The sequence below is a fragment of the Microtus oregoni genome, unplaced genomic scaffold, assembly GCF_018167655.1.
Source record: "Microtus oregoni isolate MIOR12 unplaced genomic scaffold, Mior012 000026F_ref0000081, whole genome shotgun sequence".
Taxonomy (NCBI): Eukaryota; Metazoa; Chordata; class Mammalia; order Rodentia; family Cricetidae; genus Microtus; species Microtus oregoni.
In genome coordinates, this window is record NW_024543085.1 from 14,038,224 (window position 1) to 14,064,320 (window position 26,097).

The 26,097-nt window shown below is 39.9% G+C and overlaps 1 protein-coding gene across 4 annotated transcripts in view; it reads left to right on the forward strand.

Moving 5' to 3' along the window:
• Positions 1-26,097, forward strand: part of St7 (suppression of tumorigenicity 7) — a 234,044-nt gene that overhangs the window by 31,832 nt on the left and 176,115 nt on the right. The window contains exon 1 of one of the 4 annotated variants that reach the window (XM_041675557.1): positions 21,749-22,049. The exons of the other annotated variants lie outside the window; for them this stretch is intronic. Coding sequence (XP_041531491.1) covers positions 22,028-22,049 — 22 coding nt within the window. The 5' untranslated portion in view covers positions 21,749-22,027. Of the gene's footprint in view, positions 1-21,748; positions 22,050-26,097 lie in introns of those variants that run through there. 4 annotated transcript variants of the gene reach the window in all.

Sequence of the window (26,097 nt, forward strand, 5' to 3'; positions counted from 1 at the left end):
ATTGGGATTTTTATGGTTAAAGTGCTGTGGGTGGAGTAGATGCAAAAATTATCTGAAAATTTATTGTTGGCCATTCTATTAATTATTGTTTATTTGTTTTAACTTCTAACCCCTAAGTGTAATCATGAGATATTTAAAAAACTGAGAGGAGAAAATAGTGGGGTTATGATATTTGTATTGTAAAGATGTGTTCAAATTGGAATGAGTCTAATTCCTGAACTAGATAGAGCTATCAAAGGAGCAAGCCAATTGTACAGAGTCTGAAAACAACTTGTTCTTATGTAATTTACTTAAAAAAAAACTTTTTATTAATTCTTTGTGTATTTCACATCATGCATCCCGATCCCATTCATCTCTTCATCCCTTCATATTTTCTGTCTGCCTTTGCAACCTGCCCTCCAAAATAAAATTTAAAACAAAACAAAAACAAAAAATGTAATTTACTTCTGATTTTTCAGTACAATCAGGAAAATATAATATATGCTTTACACTGTTGATAGTGGATAATCAGCACAGTCTACACTCAAGGAGCTCACGTCACTCCGAGTCAGTGGCTGCTTAAAGCAATAGGAAGCATTTTCTGCATTATCTCCTGGTAACATCCCGGGAACAGTCATTAGGCCTGCCTCGCTTGAAGATACACAGGTAAGGCCCTGTCCCTTCCTTGATGAAGGGAGACATAGTTAACCATATTTTGCTGAGGTTAGTTGTTTTGGCAAATACAGTATAAGAAAGAGAGGAAAGAATGACCAAAGTTTTTCTTTGGTAGGACAGCTTTAGATGGCCTGAAAGGGGATACCTGTGAGATGCTCCCGCTTACTGTGTTTTCCATGGAGAGATGACGTAACTAGTTTGGGACTTACTACTTTGGAAAGTACATCATTTTAATTTTTGGAGTTTACCAAGTAGCACTCAGAACAGATCGGTGCACATGTGAGCAGAGTCTCTTATATTTGAAAAAAGTGAGAAAATTTTAGCCTCGAGTGAAAAGATGGGTTTCGCTAAAAAGGACAGAATCTAGCGTGTTTCTAAGCGTCGACAGAGCCGGAAGCAGTGGACAGATCTTCCCAGAATCAGATAGTTCTTGAATGCTTTCCAGCCACTTTCGTTTTTAGTATATCATTGTCCTCATTCCTTCAATGACTAATAATTACTGGTCCTTGGAGAAAGACAACACAGTGGCCAAGCTCTGCCTGCATCAGATAAGATAGGGAAGAGAAGTGGAAGGGGCAGGTTCTGGGCGGACACTCCCTTAGATTGGAGATGCTCAGATCATCAAAAGTTATCAGTTAGTAGTAAGATGAATGAGTTAGAGGTAGAGAGAGTGTATTTTGGACACAATCAGCTCATTGTGTATTTAAAGTCCACAGAGAAGGCGTGCTTACTGAAAAACAATTATACATAGAAAGCGTTACATTGCATTCTGGGCTTTCTAATGCAGAGTGGTTGGGAAGAAGCAGAAGAACCAGCCAAGAAAACAGGATGATCAAGAAGTTATGCAGCAGGGACTTTTGGGGAGAATCACACCATTCTGAGCCGTTAAAATCATCTATTTGCATTGCCCATCTCCAGCTTCCTGTCCTCCAGTCCTTCAGCATCACCCCTTCAGGTCTCTGCTTTTCAAGAGAACACCACTGAATGCACACGAGTAAAAGAGTCCCATCCTTGCTGGGTGTGATGGTGCACATCTTCAGTCCGCTCACTCGGGAGGCAGAGGCAGGCACATCTCTGTGAGTTCGAGACCAGCCTGGTCTGCATAGTGAGTTTCAGGACAGCCAGAGCTATCTAGTCAGAGCCTGTCTCAAACAAGCAAGCAAAATGAAGAGAGTCTGATCCTACACCTTCTCGCAGACAAACGGAGAAAATGTATTGTTTGATGACTTGAGCTGGGAGCAGGATCAGTGTGAGTGCTTGTTGCATAAATGTGAGGATCTGTGTTAGGGACTGTGGACCACCAGGACCCTGAATTTCCCGTGCCGGCATAAACAGCTTGTTTTTCCTATGCTTGCAGCTGCTCTGGGCACGAGCCTGACGGCAGGGGAGTGGTTTCTGGTAGGCCTGTAGCTGAACGATCCTGAGAGCTAGGTATAAACTGCAATTTTGATTGTGTGGGGGTTCCTGCCCCTTCACACCCATGTAGCAGATGAATGTGTCTTCTACTGTTTGGTTTCTAGTAGTAACTCTGTATGCTGTTAGTTCTTTATGTTTCCTGTCTTTAGTGTGTGGTAGTACATTTGGGGAAACACTGGGAACTGAGCTAAAATCCCTGCCCACTTTTACAAAAGTCTACCCAGTGATAGATAGCATGGACTGGTTGACCTTGCTCCATCATACCAGGCTTGCCAATGTGCACATAGTCTTTGCCTATCCAGGGAGGATATGAAGCCTTTATTATAGTCACTCTACCGTCTGCTAACCATCATTTCCAGAGTCTGTGCCCTCCTGTGTTCTAAGCACTTTGCATAATAATCTAACATCCTTTTGGGAATGGGAAACTTGGCTTCCTACGGGAAGGAATCAGGCATGCCTGTGCTGTACTGCCTCCCAAACTGTTTGAATTTTGTATATCTCATCTCTCCAGTTTGAACATTTGGGCTAGTAAATAAACTTAGGTACTTCAAATTGGAGAGCTCTGGTCTGAAGGAACTATGGCAAAATCACTGTCCACAGTCTGGAGCTTCAAATGGTCCAGAGATAGGAAAGCAGGCTTGCCTGGAGTTTCTTCAAGAATTTATATTATACACTTCTTAGCTCTATGTCATGAAGCCTCAGCCCCTCTGCAGACACAGTCCCAATGTATGATGAGATCTCTAGTGAGAGACAGAAGGGGAGATTAAATGCCTCTGAGTTTGGAAGAACACATAGGCATCTCTGTGGCCCAGAAAGGCCAGAGATAGAAGGTCTAGGCACACTGCTCGTGTTATTTTCATGACTGGAATTATCTATACAAGATAATTTAACTTTTCAATAATACTATTTATTTAAATGGTATTATAAAAGAGTAGATCTACTTGCTGGCTACTAAGCCTATTGTTTTGATACTAAAGTTTCTGTTTTTAATGTTGCTAGTGCCTAAAGTTTCTGTTTAAAGCCAGTTGTTAAGAGTTTGCAGATGAACTGGGGACTGCAGACACTTTCTTTTACTGCCACCGGAGAAGTTTTGAAAGATTTGTTTTATGTTTATTTATATGTATGTTCTGTGCATGCATGCTGTATGTGTCTATGTACATGTGCACTTATGGATTTCAGGAGGGGGTGTTGGATTCCCTGCAGCTACAATTACAGGTGGTTGTGAGCTGTCCAGTGCAAGTGCTGGGAACTAAAATTTTATTGGTGTCCTCTTGTCGAACAGCAAGTGCTCTCAACTGCTGAGCCATCTCTCTAGCCATGAGAACCCTTAGGCCATAGCTATGTTTGTGGTTTTGAGAGGGGTAGGGGTCTCTGTTACTTATGCTGGACTTGTACTTATGAACCCCTTCCTCAGCTTCCTGAGTGCTGCACTACAGGTGGGTACCACCATGCCTGGCTTTGCATTTTCCACTTAAATAGCTATATATAGCCACCTATTAGATAAGACAGGCTTCAAAGTACCTTTAATACCCCCATGACAGGAGGTTCTAGAAGTCAAAGAGCAAAGTGACCTTGGGCTTTTTTCATGCGATTTACTGTTCCTTTAAGTGGCCATCCAACATCCTGTATTAACTTCATTTGCATTTGCAGCTAATTATGTGGTCTCTCCAAACAACTAGTGCAGTACCAGAAAGTTCTTCTAAGTTTGGGGCCACTAGGAAGACTGGTGAATCCATTAGAGGCTAAGGAGGGCTGGACCATCTCACCAGGGAGCATATGGAAATGCATGTAGGGGTTTTGTGCTGTCACAATGACTGATCAGGGTCACTGGGCAGCAATGCCTAGGGGATAGGGGTGCTAACTGTTCAGTCTTATCCTGCTTAAAGCATTTATAGCATCTCATTGGAGAAATGCTGGCGGCTCTTTTTGAAGGTAAGAATTTTATTAAAGTTTAGAAATACCAGCAAAGGTTGAACCGTTTCTGAAAAGCTCCTATATTTGATATACATTCACCAAAACCCTCGTCCTAAGGATTTTCTATGCTTTAGCCTGGGTCCAATAATTAGTAGATTATTTTTACGTTGATGCTGTTAAACATGAGAAGTCATTGAGAGTTGCTTAGAGTTGACATAGTGACCCGGATATTGTATCAAATGTACTTAAATCCCCAGGGAAATGATTGGAAAGCGTATTCTTCATAGAGGGATGAAGGGAGTGACAGAGCTGTGGGTCTCATGTGAGTTGAAACCCCATTCAGCTACGACTTGTCCCCGTTTTACAAGACAGATTGCATCACTAGTTGCATTTTGTGTTAGTGTATCTATGAATTGTATTTCCAAATTTCCAGGCTACCTTCTTCAAAGAATGCCATAGGAAAGCAAGTGACCAATGCTAGGCGAGGTTGAACAGTTTGCCTGCTTTCTGTTGTGATGTGGACTGCAGGTGTCTGATAGGTCAGCTTCCCTGGGAAGCTTCATGTGTGTGGGAGTCACAGAGAGTAAGGTGAGCCAGGTGTGGGGCAGGCGGTGGTGCTTTTGGAAGGTCTGTGTCAACAATCGTGTTACTGTCAATATAGGCTATGTATTTAAAAGGACAAAGGTGACCATTTTCCTTATTCTCCCCCCTAAGAACACAGTAAGTACAAGATTCTTATTCTTGGAATTTCTGTTATACCCAGAGAAAAAGTATAATTAAATTGTACGGAAATCTGCTTTGTGTTTATAATTTTAGCTGTAAATCAATTAAGATTATTTTGGTATTTCAGGTTTACAATGTAGTATTTGGTTATGTTTGAAGTTCCCTTAATTAATTTCAGTTGATAGCATGATATGTTTTCAGTACATTATCTTAAAATGATAGCCAGATTTTTGCCATCTCTATGTGATTGTTGTCCTCTGTGTTGAGTGGAGTGTACACCATCTATTTATTTGTTCTATGTGCTGAGTGGAGTATACGCCATCTATGTGTTTGTTGTCCTATGTGTTGAGTGGAGTATACTCCATCTTATGTATTTGTTGTCGTCCTATGTGTTGGAGTGGGGCATATGCCATTTCTGTGTGTTTGTTATCATCCTGTGTGCTGGAGTGGAGTATATGCCATCTCTATGTGTTTATCATCCTGTGTGTTGAAGTTGAGTATATGCCGTCTCTATCTTTGTCATTGTCCTGTGTGTTGGAGTGGGGTATATGCCGTCTCTGTGTTTGTTATCCTGTATGTTGGAGTGGTAGTGTCTCCATCCCTCCTCCTTTACTTCCCTCTCTCCCTTACTCTGTACACATTGCCAAATACTTTAAGTAAGAGCTCTTGAATGAAAACTTGTCCAAATCAAAAACTTAGAACATACAGTCCATTATGTTTCTTACAATATCAGCTGCACCGACTGAATTTGCTTTTTAGAATGTGGATTTTCCTTTGTGGTCTACTGAGGGACTTTGAAGGGTGTTTGAGGAAGAGATGTAAATGTGTTGTCTTCCAGCTCTGTTGTCTGACTAGAGTCTCTTTCCTGGGGGTATCTTTGCATTGCTTTAGTCTGTTGCTTTTGACATTTTTGGAGCCTCATGGAAGCTCCCACTTAGGGTTTTCATAGGTATCTCTATGTCCAGATGAATAAATACTGAAACGTACAGGTAATAGAACTTTTAGTACTTATTCAGATTCAAAATGAATATGTAACAGAAAACTTTGAATTATGGACAAACCCCCAAGTGCTGTGGAATGTTTTCATGGACAGTGATAACCAGAGTACAGGGAGGTGACCAGAAGGTGCTGGGGCCCCACTTTATAGTATCCATTTGGATTGTAGTTTTACCACTTCACTGTGGACATGTCTCCAGAAGGGATGAAATAATCTGCTTTTAAAATCCCTCAGCCATCCAGAAGCATGTTGTGTGTATCAAAATATAGCAAACAATTCCAAGACAGCCAGAGTTCTGTAATGATATCCTGTCTTAAAAGCCAACCAAATAACCAAACAAGAATAAATAACGTGTAGCCCATTTAAAAAGCTTTAAAAAAAACTTTGCAAGTAGGGATTTTTTTTAAATGCATAATTTTTATTGAGTTTTTATTATCTTTTTAAAAGAATGCTTCATGGCTTTATGGTAAAGATGGAGAATATGATTGTGACCATGTGACATACAAAAAATTCAGACGTAATGTTATAGCATATAAAATATTCTAAGGCAATAAATAAATTTTAGGACTTTTATTTAAAAATCTTTTCACTTACTGAAAGCTTCAGGAAATAAACATCTCCATCCCCATTTTATGTGACATCTATGGCACTGGTTAGTTTTCGTCACCTTGACACAAACTGTAGTCTCCTGGGAAATGAAACCTTAACTTGAAGAGTTGCCTCTATCAGGTCGGCTGGAAGGAAAGTCTGTCTGGCATTTTCAGGGTTAATGATGCCCTGTGAGGGCTCTGCTCACTGTGGGCTGTGCATTCTTGGAGGGGTGCTTGTGGGTTGTGTAAGAAAGCTGCCAGGTAACAGCACTCCTCCATGGTCTCTGCTTCAGGTGCTGCATCCAGGGTCCTGCCCAAGTTCATGTCTTAGCTGCTGGGGATGATGGTGTGACCTGTAGCTGAAGAAACCTTTTCCTCCCTAAGATGTTTTTGGTGTTTTCACAGCAATAGAGAACAAACCAGGACAGGTTGTGTTTTCCATTAGCTCCTACAAACACACTCACACTCCAGCCCTGAAGAGAGCTGTCAAGAGGAGCATCCAGTTCTCAAATCCCAAAGCTCAGTGCCTACCACACATTGTATTCCCAGGGCACTTGAACAGCTAAATTGTTGTTTTGAGCATAAGACCTGAAATAAGTTATTCACCTTGAAAATACTTTTTCTCAATGGTATAGATTTTAATGACGAATGCCTGAAAACAGAGGTTTGGTTACAGGAGTAAAATTTTTTCCTTTTCTGTTTATTTCATATGTAACATTTAATATGATTATTCCTTATACCTAGTGTTTAAAAATAGATACCAACCTTTTTTATAATTATTTAGGGATAAGTGCTTAAGTATAATTTAAAAATAGCATATAGAGTTCCTCCCTCCCTCCCTTCCTCCCTCCCTTCCTTTCTCTCTCTTTCTTTCTTCTTCTTATTTTTTCTAAAGAAATACAAACATTCCTAAGCATATTTTTACTTTTTATTTGGTTGTTTTGTTTTTCAAAACAGGATTTTTTTCATGCAAAAGTTGAAAGTTCTGACTGTCCTGGAACTCTGGACCAGGCTGGCCTTGAGCTCACAGAGATCCTCCTGCCTCTGCCTCCTGAGTGCTGGGATTAAAGGCGTGCGCCACCACTGCTCAGGATTTTTATTTTAAATGATTTATTCTTATCTTCTTGCTGTTTATGCGAGTGTCAGATCTCTGGAACTGGAGTCACAGCTGTGAGCTGCCACGTAGGTACTGGGAATCGAACCCAGGTCCTCTAGAAGAGCACCCAGTGCTCTTAACCACTGAGCCACCTAACTTCTCCATCTCTGTATCTTTTTACAGTACGAAGACAAGTTCTGGTGAAGTGGAATATATTTGTTAATATGTTAAGATAAAAAGTTGCTCATGTTATTTAACACTTTGCTTCTGATTTATCATGAAACATTAAACACTATTATATGACTAAAACGTCCAATTTTACTTTGACATGGTAGAAAATCTAAAAGCCACTGATCTCATCCTAGATTCAGCTCTCTTTCCTTTCAGCTATCTACTGCCTAGAGTGAGCCACAAGCTCTCCGCATTGGGGGCTGGCATTAATAGGAAAGTATGGCCAGTTTTCATGAGACGTGTGTCACATTTTTAAAAAGGATTTATTTATTTTATTTATGTATATGTGTGTATGTGCCTACACGTGTCTGCAGGTGCCCACTGAAGCCAGAGGGCATTGCCCTCCTGGAACTGGAGCTACAGGGACTTGTGGACCACCTGATGTGGGTCCTGGGTATCAAACCCCTAGTCCCTGTAAGAGCAATGCGTTCTCGTAAGGGTTGAGCCATCTGTCCACCTCTCTTTTCAAGTTTTTTATGAATCGCTGACGGGCATTATTGATAGAGCTTGTGAGACCGCGTTCCTTCTTTGTATGCCGTATCACACTTCCCCCTAAGGGCCGACGGGCTGTGGAAACAATGACTAACGTGGAGCTCTGCTGTAAGATACAGGAGGCAGCTTGTTTTCAGACACTAATTTAAAAATAAATTATGCTCATGAAGAGTCTGTAGGACATGTTTCTGCTAAGAATAAAAAGGGAAACAAGGGCCCGAGAAGGAAATCTGAGTTGAATTGAGAAATTTCATTTATAAGAATATTTCAGTGGAAGAAGAGACCTTTTTAATTGGTCATCTTCACACTCAAAAGGCTGATGCACTTTGAAAGCTGTTAACTACGAGACAAAATGTTTCAGAGCTGGTTTACTATGGAAAAAGAAAGTCGGTGGCAGTAGCTTTATGATACTAATTTAAATGATTCCACCCCTGCCCTGTTCCCACCTATACAGTTGGCTTCTAATGGTATGTCCATGTGAACTCAACAGCAGCTTAGCTCTTATCTGTGTTACCGAGGTCACAGTTGCCTAAGATGGGATCCCAAAGGAGATCTTTCTCTAAATTTAAGACCTTCAATGTCCATCATATGCACTCTGCCTAGTATGTTTATAAGTAGAATCAAAGTAACTTTTCAGAATGAGTCAAACTTTCAGAGGAGGGCAGCCGTCACAGGTGTGCTGTTTCGTTCCTTCCTACACATTGTCCTTGTGTTTCAGGGATGCTGTTGTCAGTTGGTAGCAGCGGAGCAAGCTTACCTGTTCTAGAGGAACGGATTTCCTGGGATTTAGGAAGCGCTCAACTACATGCGTCTGTTCATTCATCCTTTAATAGCAACGCTGAGCAAACATAAGATTAAACAGTACAATTTGTTGTTTTTATAATTTATAGTGTCTGTTTTTAATTAAAATTTATATGACGCCAGTAAATATATGACTTGGAATAAATATTAGCAAAATTGTAACAGAAATACAGTTAAGTTTTACAAAGCCTTTATAATTTTTTTAGCTATTTTTTTTTCTGGCTGTAATTATGTATAGTTTATGGTTACAAAATTTTGTCTTAAATATTATTTCAAAATGGATTGGTCCCTTAGCTGCTGGATTGCACAGTTTTTAGGCTGACATTACATGAAAGTGCCCTGAAACACCTGGATAGATGGGTTTCTTACTTCTGCAGAAGTGAAGAGCTGTGTGAACTAGAAAGCAGAACTGGCTCTGATTCTGCCATCGGGCGTTAGTTAACTACTAAGAATATTTTGTTTAAAAAAAATCAACTGTGGTAAAACACACACCCTAAAATTTACCTTCTCAGCCATCAAGTGTGCAGTGCATTTCAGTAGGAGGGTATTTGCATTGTTGAACCAGTAAACCCTGCTGGGTGGTGGCAGTGCGCACCTTTAATCCCAGCACTCGGGAGGCAGAAGCAGGTAGACCTTTGTGAGCTCAAGGCCAGTCTGATCTACAAGAACTAGTTCCAGGACAGGCTCCAAAGCTACACAGAGAAATCCAGTCTCGCAAAACAGAAAAAAAAAAAGGAAGAATAGAAAACAAATAGTAAATCTCCATCTCTTTCTCCCCCGAGTCTCTAATTCCGTCTCTCTCTGTGTTTCATGTGCCACCTGTACGTGGGGTTCTCCGTATTTGATCCTCTGTGACTCACTTTCTCATTTATCCGGATGTTCTTAAGGTTCGTCTGTGTTAGACCACATACCAATATTTTCATTGTATCTTTTTTGTCTGTCTTTTTGAATCCGTGCAAAGTTATGATATTTTCCTATTTCTTTGTAAATTATGTGTCCATAACAAAAATGTGTTACAGATATTATCCAATATCAGTGGATATATCAGTTCCTTTTCTACAGGTTGAACATCCCTTATTTGAAATATTTAGTAACAAAAGTGTTTCAGATATGATATTTCTTCAGACTTTGGAATATTGTATATGCATGGTGAGATATCTCTGTGGTGAGACCCACGTGTAAACATACAATTTATGATTTATGGATACTTCATATCCATAGTCTGAGAGCAATTTGCAGTAATAATTTTAGTGTGCCTGTATTTTGGCTGAAATACTGTTGCACGAGGTCAGGTGTGGAATTTTCCATTTGGAGAGCGTGCTTGTTGGCACTGTTGAGGCTTCGCGTTCTGAGCACCGCAGTCTTCCTTCTTTGCACTGTTCAGCCTGCACGAGAGCCGGTGTTCTCCTGTAGATTGAGGAACTGAGGCTTGGAGGAGAATAGGTTTTCCTTTCGAAGGAACAATTGCAGACCGAAAGCCAGGACTGTATGACTCTGGAGTCCTAGTTTATGTAGTGTGAATCACATCGGCCAGGGGATGATTGTTTCAAATGAAGCAGTGCTAAGGAAAAGTTTCTTTGGAAGCCAAAACTTTGTGTGACCTTTATGCTTTGTTATTACAGTCGGCACAAATCATTTCCCAAGCTTTACCCTTCACCTTACTCTCTGTCGTCTGGGTCAAGACGGGGTTATTTCTAAGAAAATAGTAATTTCTTTGGTCAGAAGTAAGTTTTTCATGGTCTTTCAGAAAGCTAGAGATAAGAGAGGGGAAATTACCGTCCTCATACCTGAAGGACAGGGCGAGTGGAAACACCATCCCCAGAAACCTGGTCGGATATGTGGCCAGTGCAGCACACTGTGGCATTGTTAGGGATGCAAGGACCTCAGAAATAATCAAGTTCCTAGTTTCACAAATCAGGTTTTGCTTTGAAATGCCAGATCTCCTAAAGAAGTTAAGTGTGTGGTTAAAATTTAATCGAAATTTCTTATTTCTCAATAATTCTTTTTCAGCTTGTGTTGGTAAACAGAGCCAGCTTCCACCATAGAAAATAACTGTTGCTTGTATATATACCATGAGTGTGCTTGTACAGTTTCCTGGCTTATAATGTAATTGTGAGGAAGCTTGGAAATCTCATGGGATTTTTATTTTTTTTTTACGAGTTTTGATGACTAGAAATATATGTGGGGTGGAAATGACTGGACATGACTTTGTCCTGTGAAAATAGTCAAGGATTTCTTGGAAGTTGCTTTAACATTTATCTATCACCAATTCAAATGCAATAGGGAATGAGAGAGGTAACCAACTATCAAATCTGTGCATTCTTGCATGGTGTCTTCTGAAATGCAGGGACTCTGAGTTCCTGTCCCCATACCTGAGACAGAGGTTGATGGAGTTCATTACTTCTGCAACTCATAGAGCCACAGACACCTTCAAGAGAACGTTCAAATCAATGACAGAGATGCGCACAGAACATACACTTGTTTTTGTGTGGACTCCAAGCTAACTATTTTCTAATAGTGATAAAAATTTTAAAAGACCAATATTTTGGGATATGTGATGATTATTTTCGATTTTCCTCATAGTCTATACTGTTTCATCAGAACACAGCTACCTTCATTTATTTAGAATGTCGATGGGAACTTCTGTATTAACTGGCAGCTCGTGTTGTTGTGACGGGGGCTGGGAAGGTGCTGTGGCAGCTTAAGTCCTTACTACTGGCCTTGTAGGGGAAGATCTTGTGAACCCATTATAAAACAGTAACCATGGTTTATGCATGAGAGAGCCATGAACTTGTTAACCTCATTTGCTTACCTGGGATGCTTATGAAATTCTGCCATATTTTCTTGAAGAATTTCTCTATATTCTCCCCTCCAGGGGAACCGATAACAGTTCATTCATAACTACTTTCCTGACTTCATCTGCTTATTTTCTAGTGGTTCTTTTTGAGAACCAGGTGAACAGACCAAAGCCACACAGGAAGGGTGGGGGTTTGCCTGATGAAGCTGCTCTACAGAGGTTTATATTTGATGCGTTACCTCCTGTTTGTTGTAGAAACCTAGAATTTGATTCTGGTCTTTACAGTAGAGCGTTGATTCAAACATATATAGTGTGACTTTCACCCTCAGTGAACTGAATAAGACTATTAGGGTTGGGCTCATGTTAGTAAAGAGAAAATCTTAATTATTCATATTTCAGCAGCATTTTAATTTTGATTGTATTTGTCATGATTCATGATGTTAAATTAGCTAATTCTTTTTGTCAGTTAACCTTCAATACTTAAAATATCCATGGGGTCATCTTCTAGTAGAGGAAAAGCATTAATGATCAGGATATTTTACTCAAAGTCTTTGAACACTGTCCCTCTCCTTCCCACTCTTTTTGTTCAGTGTTGGGTTTCTTGAGGTCCATGGAAGAAGAGAGGCCCCTGCTACTATAAAGAAGCCTGTGCCTGGCAGCCATTGAAAGCTTTGAATGTTGCCACCGTTTTTTGAAAGCTTGGAAGTAGGTGCTATCCATTTAAAAGAGTCCTTAGTTGAAGATTTGGAGTTTGAAAGAGCAGATTTCCTCTCAAGCTCACCCATGCATTTGTTTGTACCAGTCTTTTGTTCCTGGGTGAGGGGATAGCACCGGTTTGCGTCACTGGGATGAGAGGACACCGCTTGCTTATTCCTAGGGTTGTTGTACTGTCAGGGTAGGTGAGGTGAGGTATTTGGGTGGAGCTCACTAACAGGAGCTGCCTTCAGTCTGCAGGAATCTGCTTCAGCCACAGACCCCTTGACGTGGAGCCTTTTCACACTTTGAGGTGAGCCCAAGATGCCCTGTAAGCAAAGCTAAGCTCGAATCGCCAAAAGATGAAAGGGAATACCGAGACTGTCCGCAGACTAGAGTGTGTTATGTGAAACTGGAGGCTGTGAGGGAGACTTCTTAGGCAAGGTTTGCTCTTGATGCATCAGCGAGAGGAAGCTGGATGAGGTATAATCTAAGGCTTAGTTGTGACGTGTGGTGAGGAGGGTAAGAATTGAGTTATGGATAATGTAGGGAAACCCCATATTATCATTTCTACAGTGTGGAAAAGAGGGGGAATGGTTATCATCCGACTCTGGGGCTTTCAAACCTTTAATTATCAAGTGATTTACTGTATGGGTTAGCAATGTAAGCTATTGTGGTAACGCTATGGTTTTGGGGTTTAAGAGGGAACAGAGAAGTGGGAACTGTGCTCATTCTCCTCTGGGGAGAGCAGAGAGCCAGGAGCTCACATGGTAGAGCTACTCACAGTAGGAAAGGAAAGGTCGAGGGGGCCTTGCCTCAGTCCCCGCTCTGTTGCTGTGGCCCGGCTTGGGCTGGCACAGGTCGAATGCACGCTGCTGTAGGCACTGTCCGTCCACATGTGCGACTGCCTGCTGTGCCCAGAAGATGGTTTCCTGGTAGTCATCCACCACCTCCGGCTCTTACAGCAAACTGTCCTAGCCATCAGGACCATATTTTCTTCAAAATAGCTGCAATTTTGTAATCCTAGTACTTCTGAGGCAGAGGTAGGTTGAGCTCTGTGAGTTCAAGGCCAGCCTTGCAAACTTCAGGCCAGTCAAGGCTCCAGTGTGAAACACTGTCTCAAAAACCAAAACAAAGCAGATCGCTGCAATTGTGATGTTTATTTAATAACTCTGAATTGCAAATTGTCTAGGTGTTCTAGATACTTGGGAAAGGAAGGAAACTTGTGGGAAAATACATCTTTTGTCTTATTGTTAGGACAGGTAAATAATTATATGAAGATAGAGTAGATTATATCAAGATATAGTAGTAGTAGGTATAATCTTATATTAAGATGTATTAGTACTCAATATCATAACAACTGACATTGAAGAACCAGGTGGTGGTGGCACACACCTTTAATCCAGCACTTGGGAGGCAAAGGTAGGAGAGGCCAGTCTGGTCTACAGAACAAGTTCCAGGATAGCTAGAGCTACACAGAGAAACCCTGTTTTTAGAAACAGTTTTAAAAAAATCAACAATAGTCAATGAAGGAAAAGATGGCTCAGGGTGTTTGGCGATGTGACATTTAAGATCACACCAGGCAGAGCTGTCTCAGTAATGACCATATGCCCTTACCAATTGAGATCTATTTCATTCAGGACTCGGGTAAATGAGTTGGTGGTCTTAGGTTCTAGATATACTTGCAATGACTGTTTTATCTCCTTTATTAGTTTTATTAGGTTTCTGTCGGGATAATGTTTCAAGTGGACCAGTTGCATAGACATACCATGAAATGAATGAACAGCGACCTCATGCTTGGATACTGGCTCTTTTCAGTATGTGACTTCCTAACACTGAGAACTAGCGAAAGGGATTGATAGATAGCCTGTGGGGTTTGTTTTAATTATTTCACTTAGAAAAATTAGTTAGTTCTCCCCCCCCCCCCCGATTTGAACCTAAACTGACAGGAAACAAATGGGAATTGGAGAGCCTATTCTAAAGATGACTTCACAAAAACAGTCAAAGGGGCGCAGAGCCATGGCGGTTACTGCTCAGCTGAGATAGCAGAAGTGTGTGTGTGTACACGGCATCACAAGGCAGGCTTCCCCGGGCATGCTCCTTTTCGGGAACTGTTTGGTTCTGTGGTTTGATAGAGTTGTGCTTTGAGAAATGCTTCATTATGAAAATGAAATTTAGAAAAGATTCGGACCATCTAGAATTACTTTAAAGGGAATACTTAAATTTGCTCTTTTGAAATTGTGTTGTGTTGTGTAATCTTAAAAGTATACACCAGTTTACTCCTTAAATATGTGTGAATTAGTCATATACACATTGTGACTAATTTCAGATAAGCTTGCAAGGGAGTTTCTCAGACGTACCCCGCTGTTTCTCCTGTATCAGTTTGAGTCATACTCAGAGAGACTTCAACTGTAGCCCACGGTGAATTCACATTTCTTTTCTCTTGGCCGAAAGTTTAAAGTCAAGTATTTGAGTGCAGGTTATGCCATACAGAAAATAAAATTTACGGGCAGTTCTGGAACAAAAATCTTGGTATACTAGTAGTAGGCAAAGAAAACACACACACACACACACACTCACACGAGCTGTTATTGTTTGTGCTTTAAGCAAAATCTGAAATAGGGTATTGAAGAGTTGTAGAGTAAGTCTATTTAGGACACCAAACTTTACCTAGATTCTAGAAGATTCATTCCCTGCAGCATTGTGGGCTGAAACAGGAAGGAGCATATCCCACAGTTCAGTGTAAAACAGCCAACTTTGTAACAGGCAACTTTCCTTTAAGTATGCTTTAAAATTTTGAAACCTTGTTACTGTGTGAAAATGTGTGTGTATGTGTGTGTGTATGTGTGAGCATGCGATTGGCGTGTATTTGTGTGAGTGTGGATGCGCATGTCTCTACTATCATGTGGAGGTCAGAGGAAAACTTTATGGAGTTGACTCCTTCTTTCCCTTCCATGGGTTCTAGCATAGAATGCACAGATCATTAGGCTTGCATGGCGAAGGGCTTGCCTGTTGAACCATCTTGACCATCCGAGTATGCTTTCAGTAATGAAATTTTATTTCCTTCCCAATACTAGAAGTACTAAGTCTTTCATTTTTAATTGCTTTTATGTTGTCATTAATAAACTTCTCTGTTGTTATCAAGAAATGCTATATTATTGTATAATTTTTAAAATTTTTATCAATTCTTTTTTAAGTGTTTTTATTATGCTATACATTTTTCTCTGCTCCCCTCCCTTTCTCTCCCCTCCCTTCCTAACTGCTCCTATGGCCCCCATGCTCTCAGTTTACTCAGGAGATTTTGTCTTTTTCTCTTTCCTATGTAGATCCATGAATGTCTCTCTTAGGGTGCTCTTTGTTGTGTAGGTTCTCTGGGGTTGTGAATTGTAGGCTGATTTTTCTTTGCTTTATGTCTAAAAGCCACTTATGAGTGAGTACATATTATATTTGTCTTTCTGATCTCAATATGGCTTTTTCTAGATTCATCCATTTTTCTGCAAATTTCAGATGTCACTTTTTTTTCCCCACTGAGTAGTGCTGCTTTGTGGACATGTCCCACATTTTCTTTATTCATTCTTTGGTTGAGGGGCATCTAGGTTGTTTCCATGTTCTGGCTGTTACAAATAATGCTGCTATGAACATAGTTGAGCACATGTCCTTGTGGTACTATTGAGTATCCTTTCGGTATATACCTCAAAGTGGCATTGCTGGGTATTGAGATAGGTTGTTTCCTAATTTTCTGAGAAATCGCCAAACTGATATAAAGGGGCTGTACCAATATGTACTCCCTCCCACCAGCAGTGCAGGAGGATTATTCCCTTTACCCCACATCCTCTCCAGCATAAGTTGTCATCAGTGTTTTTGATCTTGGCCATTCTGACAGGTGTAAGATGTAATCTCAGAGTTGTTTTGATTTGTATTTCTCTGATGTCTAAGGGTGTTGAGCATTTCCTTAAGTGTCTTTCAGCCATTTTAGATTCCTCTGTTGAGAGTCCTCTGTTTAGGTCTGTACTCCATTTTTTTTTTTTGGATTATTTGTTCTTTTGATGTCAAGTTTTTTGAGTTCTTTGTATATTTTGGAGATCAGTCTTCTGACCGATATGGGGTTGGTGAAAATCTTTTCCCATTTTGTAGGTTGCTGTTTTGTTTTGTTGACTGTGTCCTTTATTTTTACAGAAGTTTCTCAGTTTTAGGAGGTCCCATTTATTGTTTCTCTCAGTGTCTGTGCTACTAGGGTTCTATTTAGAACTTGGTCTCAGTGCCAATGCATTCAAGGCTATTTCTCACTTTCTGTTCTATGAGGTTAGTGTGGTTGGTTTTATGTTGAAATCTTTGATCCATTTGGACATGAGTTTTGTGCATGGTGATAGATAATGGATCTATTTGCATTCTTCTACTTGTTGATATCCAGTTATGCCAACACCATTTCTTGAATATGCTTTCTTTTTTCCATTGTTTATTTTTAGCTTCTTTGTCAAAAACCAGGTGTTCATAGGTGTGTAAATTGATATCCGGGTCTCGATTAGATTCCATTGGTCCTCTTGTCTGTTTTTTTATACCAATACCAGGCTGTTTTGATTACTGTAACTCTATAGAAGAGTTTGAAGTCAGGGATAGTTATGCCTCCAGAAGTTCTTTTATTATGCAGGATACAGGATTGTTTTGGCTATTCTGGGTTTTTTGTTTTTCCTTGTGGAGTTGAGTATTGTTCTTTCAAGGTCTGTGAAGAATTTTGCTGGGATTTTGATGGGCATTGCATTGAATCTGTAGATTGCTTTTGGTAAGACGTGTATTTTTACTGTTTATTCTACCTACCCAAGAACATTGGCGATCTTTCCATTTTCTGGTGTCTTCTTCAATTTCTTTCTTTAGAGACTTAAAGTTCTCGTCACACAGGTCTTTCACTTGTTTGGTTAGAGTTGCCCCAAGATATTTTATGTTATTTGTGGCTATTGTGAAGGATAATGTTTCTCTGATTTTTTTCTAAGCCCTTTTATCATCTGTATAAAGAAGGGCTACTGATATTTTGAGTTAATCTTGCATCCTGCTATTTTTAAGATGAAACTTTAACAAGTAGATATTAAGGGAGATACTAAGAAAAACTTTAAAAGGAGGGAAAGGTGAAAACTAAGATATGATGATTTTAAAATTTGTATGTATGCTTAGAAAGAATATATAGTTTAAGTTCCTTCATATCAGTAAATACATTCATTAGATTAACTGATGTAGAATGAAGCTATTTTGAATATCATCTTCCATAATTATTTTACTTTATTCATTTCAAACATGAGTACATTTAGTTCGCTACATATGAATATAGCATCTCACGCTTTCAGTCCCGGGTATACAAGAGTAGAGGCCGCACTTGCCGCCAGCACAGTTCAGTGTGACCCCTCTCCTATTGCATCACATTTTCAGAGCACCCAAAGGGGTAGCTTCCAATAGAAAACTCACACTTGGTGGTTTAAAAATAGATTTGCTGTAAAAATAACATTCAAGGACCACATACATTCCTGCTTCTGACTTTGCCGTACCTTCCACTTGGTTCCTATGTGACTCCTATTGCTTCCCCTTCATTTTTTCCAGATCTTTGTTGAAATGTCACCTTTTCAGGACCCACCTGGAAATTTTGCTGAAATGCTCTACCTTTCATCCCATTTCCTCCGATTCCTTCCTATTTATCTTTGCAATATTCATGGCTGCGTGACGTACTACGTGTCTGTTTCTCTGTTCCATCATCTAGGATTAGTGTAAGCTCTGGGGAGGAGGCATGAGTTTATACTGTTAGCACAGAGTAAAGCAGCAGGCTCCAGGAAAGAGGCGAGTAAAGAAATGCATGCATGAGGTTCCTTTTAGAAGTGCTTTCTGACTTCTGTTACGGGCTCAGCAGGTGAAAGCACATGCCATCAAGCCTGGCAACCCACGTTTGATCTCTGGAATCCACGTGTAGGTAGGAGAGCACCAGTTCCACTAAGACGTTCCGACTTTTGCGTGTGCACTGTGGCTCATGATCCTCCATCATGGGCTCCCACCAGGATGAAATAAGTAGAATGATAATTGAAAAAGATTTCAGAGTTATATTTATCAATGTGATTCCAGTTTTGTGATAGTTTCTTCTTTTTTATATGTATGTGTTTGTGGTGTGCGTGTTCGCTTTTGCCTTTGTGTGCATGTGGAGGTCCAAGGTTGACGTAGGAGTCTCCTCAGTCACTCTCCATTGTTCTCATGGAAGTTGGAAGCTCTGAATTGAGCCCAGAGCTCGCAGATATGGCTCGTAGCTGCACAGCTTGCTTTAGCCAGTGGGCCCTCCCCGTGGCCCTTTATGATGATTATTTTGAACAAAAAATTATTTGGACTATTAGCGTTTTCTCTCATTGTTAATTTCAATTCATTTATAAATCAGATCATATAAATCAGATTATAAAACAATTTTAATATTGTTCCTATTGCGTGTATTTGTGCTATATGTGTGTGGAAGTCAGAGGTGAAGTTGTGCAGTTGGTTCTCTCTTCCCACCTTTACATGACTTCGAAGATTGAACTCACTCAAGTCCTCAGGCTTGGGCAGAAAATACTTTAAAACTATCATCTTGCTGGCTCTCATTGCTAATTTTATCCTGAAATTAATAATACTGTATTTTTGAGCAGAAGGGAAAAGTCTTAGGCCTTAGTAATGAGAGAATTACAAAATCAGAAAATTAATTTGGTTTTAAAATCTATGTGATTTTTTTTTTTTTTGGCACGTGCAGTTTAGAAACTTCAAGTCAGTCTATTTTTCTCCATTTTCTTCCTTTGCATCTTCGTTAGGCAACACATTAAAATTTGGCCTTATTCTCTTAGTGTACTAGAGGAGATAATTAGAGCAAATGAAACTTCTGAAATAATTGTTGTCAGCAAGGAGTACTCAGTGATGAGCACCCAGATGTCCTCAGGCGTTTAGAAACACCTCTGGCCTCCAGGTCACACAGGTCCAGTGGTGTGAATCCTGTCCAATGCTGACATGTTAGTTACCTACAGTTTTTAGCAGATGGGCGTCTCTAAGATTATCTAAAAAGAAAACCTCTTGCAAAACATTGCAACCCTTAACTTAATTCTTACCATCCTGTGCCAGAAAGAGACATTGATTTGTGAGATATGCGCTTTCGGCTCATGCATGAGTTGAAACAAGGAACACCTAGTCACCTGCTAAAGTACTTGTTGCATGCAGATCATCATAGCTTTCGTTGGAGAGTATCGTATCCTCAGGGGATCATCTTTTCTACTTTCTCTAATATTCATGGCCATACCCAACCATTATTTGAGTGACTTTGTATATAACCTAAAGTAGATCCATCCCAAGGTAAAAAGCAAGTAAGCAAATAAATAAATAGCTCACATAAGATAAGCTTTGGTTTTATCAGCTTTGAGTGTATTACCCATTGCCACTTGATACAGATACATCTCAACATTATTCACATTCGTCCTTGCCTGTGGCTTGACGGATGTTTTTGAAGGCAGACATCTTTTATATATTTACGATTTCATTGACACTGAAATTTTTAGTGCTTCTATCGTGTTTTGGTTTTCTTTGACTGCTTTGTTCGTGGGTCACTACCCACATTTTCTACTCCCTTGTTTCCCTTTTTTTCATTTGAATTTTAAAATGCTGTATAATTTTGGCAATTATTTGTTCATTTTTCAAGAGATTTACAGTAGACAGATTAACAGCTTTGCTTTGGAACCAGACCTCCTGATGTGAATCTCAGCATATTGTTTATGACTTACACCATCTTGGCAAATTAACTTTCAAATGTAGGCAATGGCAGTACCTCTTCATGGAGTCAGTGAGATTAGATTAGATGAATGAGCCCATGTGAGGTTCCAAATGGCTCCCGACACACAGTAAGCAGACAGACAATGCGTACTGATCTTCTTTTCTGCAGCACCAGCTTTGTTCATCCTGATTATTCACCGTGGCTCAGTGTTTCAGGGTGCTGGGCCAGTTCACCTTGAAAAATTGTACAGCGAATACAATGAGCTATTTTGCAGGCAGCTAAGACAATGAGGCGGGTCTACATCTATTAACCAAGGAACTACTAATGCTATTCTTGGGGTGGTAATTTGCAGCTCCACCTTCCTGCCATAACTTTAATGTTTAAAAGCTGTATCCATATTAAGACAGTTCTTTGTAAACAAAAATTATTGAAAAAGGTATGCATGTTGAGAATGGGTGGAAGGGAGTCTTGAACCCTTGAACTTCCTCTTGTACATGACTTTTAAAGTGTTGCACTATGCACACAATACTCTTTTCGTACAGCTCAGAATTGTTAAAACATTGAAGCAAGCTTCCTTCTTTACTTGTGTTAAGTAGGCACTGTAAAAAAAGTCCACATACTTTTAATGTGTGTTTTTAAAACCAGATTTAGAAGAATAGAGTCAGATAAAGCAGGAGGATTTTTATGTGCTCAGTGAGTCAAGAATCATATTGGTATTATTTTCAATTATTTTTGCTTGAGTGGATTAAGAAGAGTGGATTAAAAATGTCCATTCATCTACAAGTACGCAGGTATTGAACACAGCCTTACAATATCTGAGTTACTCTGAAAATGACAGAAAATTTCAAAAGGTAAAATTTAAAATAAGGCAGAAGGAATAGGAATTCGAATTTGTGTGTACACAAATCTGTGGTTTTCGCATTTGAATAACATTTGCCAGTAAGTAAAAGTGTAACCTCTTCTATTTGAGGCTGTGTGCCAACCACTTGCACTATTATCTCACTAACACAGTCCTGGACACTTCATGCTGCAAACATGTGTAGCGTGCATCTCTCCATCTATATGTGATTGAACGCACATCCTTGGATGCCAGCCTACCATACGTTACAGAAAACAATCTTGAACTCTCTGTAATTACTTTTCAATGGAGATTATTTTTTCTCATTTCTGATACTTGTTAATTCTCCCGCAAAGCTTTATTTGCCATATTGCAACCCTGCCGCGCAGATCTTTGTGGTTGTTGATAGGAGGCCAGTATGTAAATTTCTCTGAGGTCTCTCGCTGAGTGGCATCAGAGGATGAATTGCTCTTCAGGAGGGGGAACGTGCTTGTGGTTTTTGGTCTTGTGTATTTTATGACAAAGGAATTCCCTTTTGAATCGCGCTGCTCCCCTGAAGCCCTGGAGGCTCTGGTTCAGGCAGCCGGCAGTCCGTGTGTGCAGTGTCCCTGACGTCATCCGGCGTATGCATAAGCCCTGCTATTGTCTTACTGCTACAGCAGGCTGAGGATTGCAGTGTCTGCTGCTCTCAGACCTGCCCTGCCTGCGCTACCTAGCCCTGCCTCCCTGCATCCCACAGCAGCCTCGCTGGCCTTCCTGTGCCTGGCGGATTTTGAAAAGCAGCTCTTCGGTTTGGGATGGTGTAGGAGACCTTGCTTTCCACTCTCTTGGGAGAAAGCTGACGCTCTTAGGGGAGAATCTGGCAGCCGGACAGAGCTCGGACTGCATTGTCTGGCTTCATGACCCCCGCCGTGTAGCCAGCTCATCTCCTTGCTCTCAGGAGCACATGCACTTCTTACGATTGCTTATTTCCCTTTTCCTTTTCTTTCCTTTCTTCTAATTTTTTTTTTAAAGCAGCTTCTGGAGCCAGCCATGTTTGGTACTGAATCCTCATGTAAGTAAATGGATCCTACTTCTCGTCTATGGAATCTGTGTGCTGTCAGGGCTTCACTGGCTTGAGTTCTTGTCACTTTGCCTTAGGTTGATAATATTTGCATTGCCTCTAATTACAGAAGAACTGGTCTTGGGTAGGAGACTTCCATGAAGAGGATTATTCATTCTTAAAGCTAGGCATGCCAATGTGGTCAAAACGAGGCCTCCAAGAGGGAGGAGGTAAGAAGACAGGACTCAGGGAGCCTCCCAGACCTTGCTAATTGATGAGATCCATTGTCAGAGGCCCCTAATGTCCTCAAACCCTACAGTAGGTACTAGAAGACTCTGAGATGACAGTGTTTGTAAGATAAGGGCTTATCATTTTCATTCAAGGAGAGAGAAAGGTGTCTGTATATCTTCCTCCATATTTTCACAAGAACACATGGGTAGATACTACATGTCGATTTAGGAACATTAAATAGCTTTTTACTCGAGACAGAGTGCTTTCATGACGGCTTCAATTTTGATGTGTTGGCTAACATCACAGAACGGCAGCTTTGTATAGATTTTAAACTTATACAATAAAATTGCTTTGGTGCAGAGCAGGCCCTGCACAGTGGGCTGGGATGAACAGCAGTTGTAGACACGCTAAGTAACTGTTTTTAAAATGATGATATTCTACCTAGCTGAGAACGATTTAACGTTTAATGTAAAGTAACATAGCTTGTCAGCGAGGTTGTACAGGCTCCGCAGAACATTTTGCCACCATCTGTAAGCAAAGGTGACAGTTACAAATGTCTAGAGGTTTGACCTACTGGCCTGGCTTTGCAGGGGAGAATGGGGCTGGGTTAAGACAGGACATTGAGGAAATCTATTTCTGATGAATATGTAATTTGACCTTAACTTTCTGGTCACAGCCGTCCATGTGACTGTTGGATAGCTGCTGGTTGTTGCAGAAGAGCAGCATTTGAAGAGCACTAATAACCCTCAGTTCTTTTGTTTCATGACTGCTTTTAAAGAGGCTCATTTTGTTTTATTGCAGAAGCCTCCCATCTCCAGTGCTACCGTATTTTGTAATCAAGTTTAAGACAAACTCACTGTGAGATTTAGGGTCCACTCAACATATGTTTAATAATTTGAAAGTATTTCAAAATTTATTTAATGATCCATTTGGAATTCTTGTCATCCAAGAAACAGATCATTCAGTGGCAGAGATCTCCCGGTTTCTCATTTCAGTCATGGAATTTAATTGATGTAAGATACTAGGTGAGGGCAGAAATAGTCATACTGTGTATCAAAGGAAAATTAACGCTCTTAGTGGCATTTGAAATGTATTATTGGCTCTTATACTAGGGTCTCTTCCATTGTCTGGCCTGTTTTTCCAAATAGACAATTTTTTTTTCATTATCAAACCTTACCTTTTGATAGTCTCACCAATGTGCTATCTGTTATATTTGAAAAACTGCTTTTGGTCTCCATAGTTACCATTATGGAACAGAACTGAGTGCTACACGGCAAATAGGACACTGTCATGCAAGTTCTTGGCTTTCTTTTCTTTTCTTTTCTTTTTTTTTTGCTTTTACCAAAAAGCTTTTTGCTTTGACTGAGGATTGATTTTTGTCTTTGGCTTGTCACTAGAAGCCCCCAGGTATCCATGCTCCCTGTGATTGTCTTCTTTTAGATGAGGAGGTACCTTGGGCTAAGTGTGTCTGAGCTGAGTGTGGTGCTTCCTTTGTAGCGATAGCCCTTCACCTTTGTTACTTCACCTTGGGTGTTGTTTTGTGGGCTTGAAAATGCTCCACATTCAGAATGTGCAGGAATAGTACTCTTTGAAGTTTTAATTAGTTTAGAAGGAGCCTCCCAGACCACTTTTGATGCTTACAGAACTGTCTTAGGAAGTCTTTATCCACCTTGTTTGCAGTGGGTAGTAGAGCCTGGACACACTAGGAGAGGCTTCCTGCAGAGATGGTGTGAGTCTTATTCCTGATTTCAGGCTGCTGTGCCCTACTTGTATCAGATTTTCTATTTTAAAAATTATTTCCTTTGGTTTTCTTAGATAATAATATACTTACATCATTTCCCCCTTCCTTTTCCTCCCTTCAATTCTTCCTGTACAAATACCCTTCCTTGTTCTCTTTCAAATTTATGATCTCTTTTTTCATTAATTATTATTAGCATGCATATATGTATATGTTTATGTATATATTTATTCCTAAATACCTAAATACAGCCTACTCTATCTGTATAACGTTACTTGTATATGTGTGTTCAGGGCTGACCATTGGTATTGGATAACCAATTGGTGTGCTTTTCCCTGGGGAAGCCTATTTCTCCTGCTCTCAGCATTCCTTAGTTGTCTGTTCTTTAATCTGAGGTATGATTGATGTATCATAGTATGGATAAGTATCAGCATGGCTTCTTAGCATTTGTGCCCATGTTTGTACTGGTAGAACCCTAATTGGATGGAGATATGGACACTTCTGTTTCCTCAGAAAGTATTATGGTCTTCCATTCATTATTCCTTCTCCTCCAGCCAAGTGATAATCACCATTCTGATTCATAACGTCTCAGATTCATTGTTAACAGCTTTTAAATTTTCTTTTTTGCCTTTTTGCTTTTTATGGGTAAGACAAGGAAACACATCTTCATTTTTAACTTGTTGGATATATAATTTAGTTGATATTATGTCTTAGATTTGTGAGGTCAGGTGTTTGTAGAGTCCTGGGTCTACATTTTTATATTTCTATCTCACCAAGATGTTGCTTATCTTAAATAACCCTCCCTCCTAAACAACCCCTAAATAAAAATGTAAATAGTCTTTTTAAATGACAAAAATTAATCTGAAAGAGCAAATGCCTTGAAAGTTAAAGACTTACGGAACTATGCAGAAATCAGTAATGAATCTGCATTAGTGTCTGATACAGTTTATTTTCTATAATTTTTGTTTGTTTTCATGGTAGAAGTGGTTCAACCTAGGGATTCCTACTACCAGGCAAGCATTCTTTTATTCTAGTTCCACTAATATTGTTCCATTCTCTGTCTAAGAATCCTACTTTCTTCTTTCTGACGAGTGGAGATCGATTTCCTGTAGTTGAATTGACTGGCCATTATCTCCTTAGGCCCCACTTTGAAATGAAGTTGTCTGTCTAAGTGTTAGGAGTGGGAAGCATGATAGCTATGAGGTTTTCTGTCACCCTGTTACCATATTCTAATTATTTTAATAAATGTTTCCTTTGCTGAAATTTTTCGTGTCTAAAAATGGGACTAATGCTTTTATTCTTTGTTTATTTTGAATAAATCCAATTTTAGTTTTTAAGAGTCAGAGTACTTTAAGTGTAAAAAAGTAGAAAATGCTGTCAATAAAGTTTTATTGAGTAAAGCAATCATTAGATGCATATTTGGAGTACTTAACTTGAGCAAATAAAGTTTATATAGAAAAATCAGTTGAATTCTACAAAATTAAAGAAAAATTTTTTGAAAAGTTTTTAAGAGGAATGCAAAGTTTCAACCTTTGTGAAGTAAAGAAAATTGGTAACAGGCAGACAAAGTTTCTCTCTTCTCTTTATTAAATGAGGAGAACTGTTTGCGTTGTTGCCCTTTGGTTCCACGCTCCCTGGTGAAGTCGGTAGTCTTCAGAGGATAGACACTTCAGCCGTAATGTACAGTATTAGTTAGTATTGCCTGTGCTCGGATCTGCACCCCGCCCGTACCTGACTTCTTTATTTCTCAAGGGTGCCAATGAAAGGGACCATTTAAGGTCTGCAGTGGTGGGAATTGTGCCCATTAACGTGTCTCCCAAAGCACCTGCCTCATTAGATTAGTACCTTACCTGTGGAGAAATAGGATATCCCCGAGGAAAACAGCATTATCCAATCTCTCCTACATTTCGTTACAGATTCACTGAAGAGAACATTCTAGACTAAGGCAATTGTGAGACGTGCAGGAAAACACTAGAGTACCAACCAAGTAGTAACTAGTGTGAGCCTCAGCCATTGGATCTTAGCAGCAGTGAGGAGATGGCAAGAGCTCCAGACTTACTCTTTAGTTTGCCTGCGTTACCTCGGATGGGT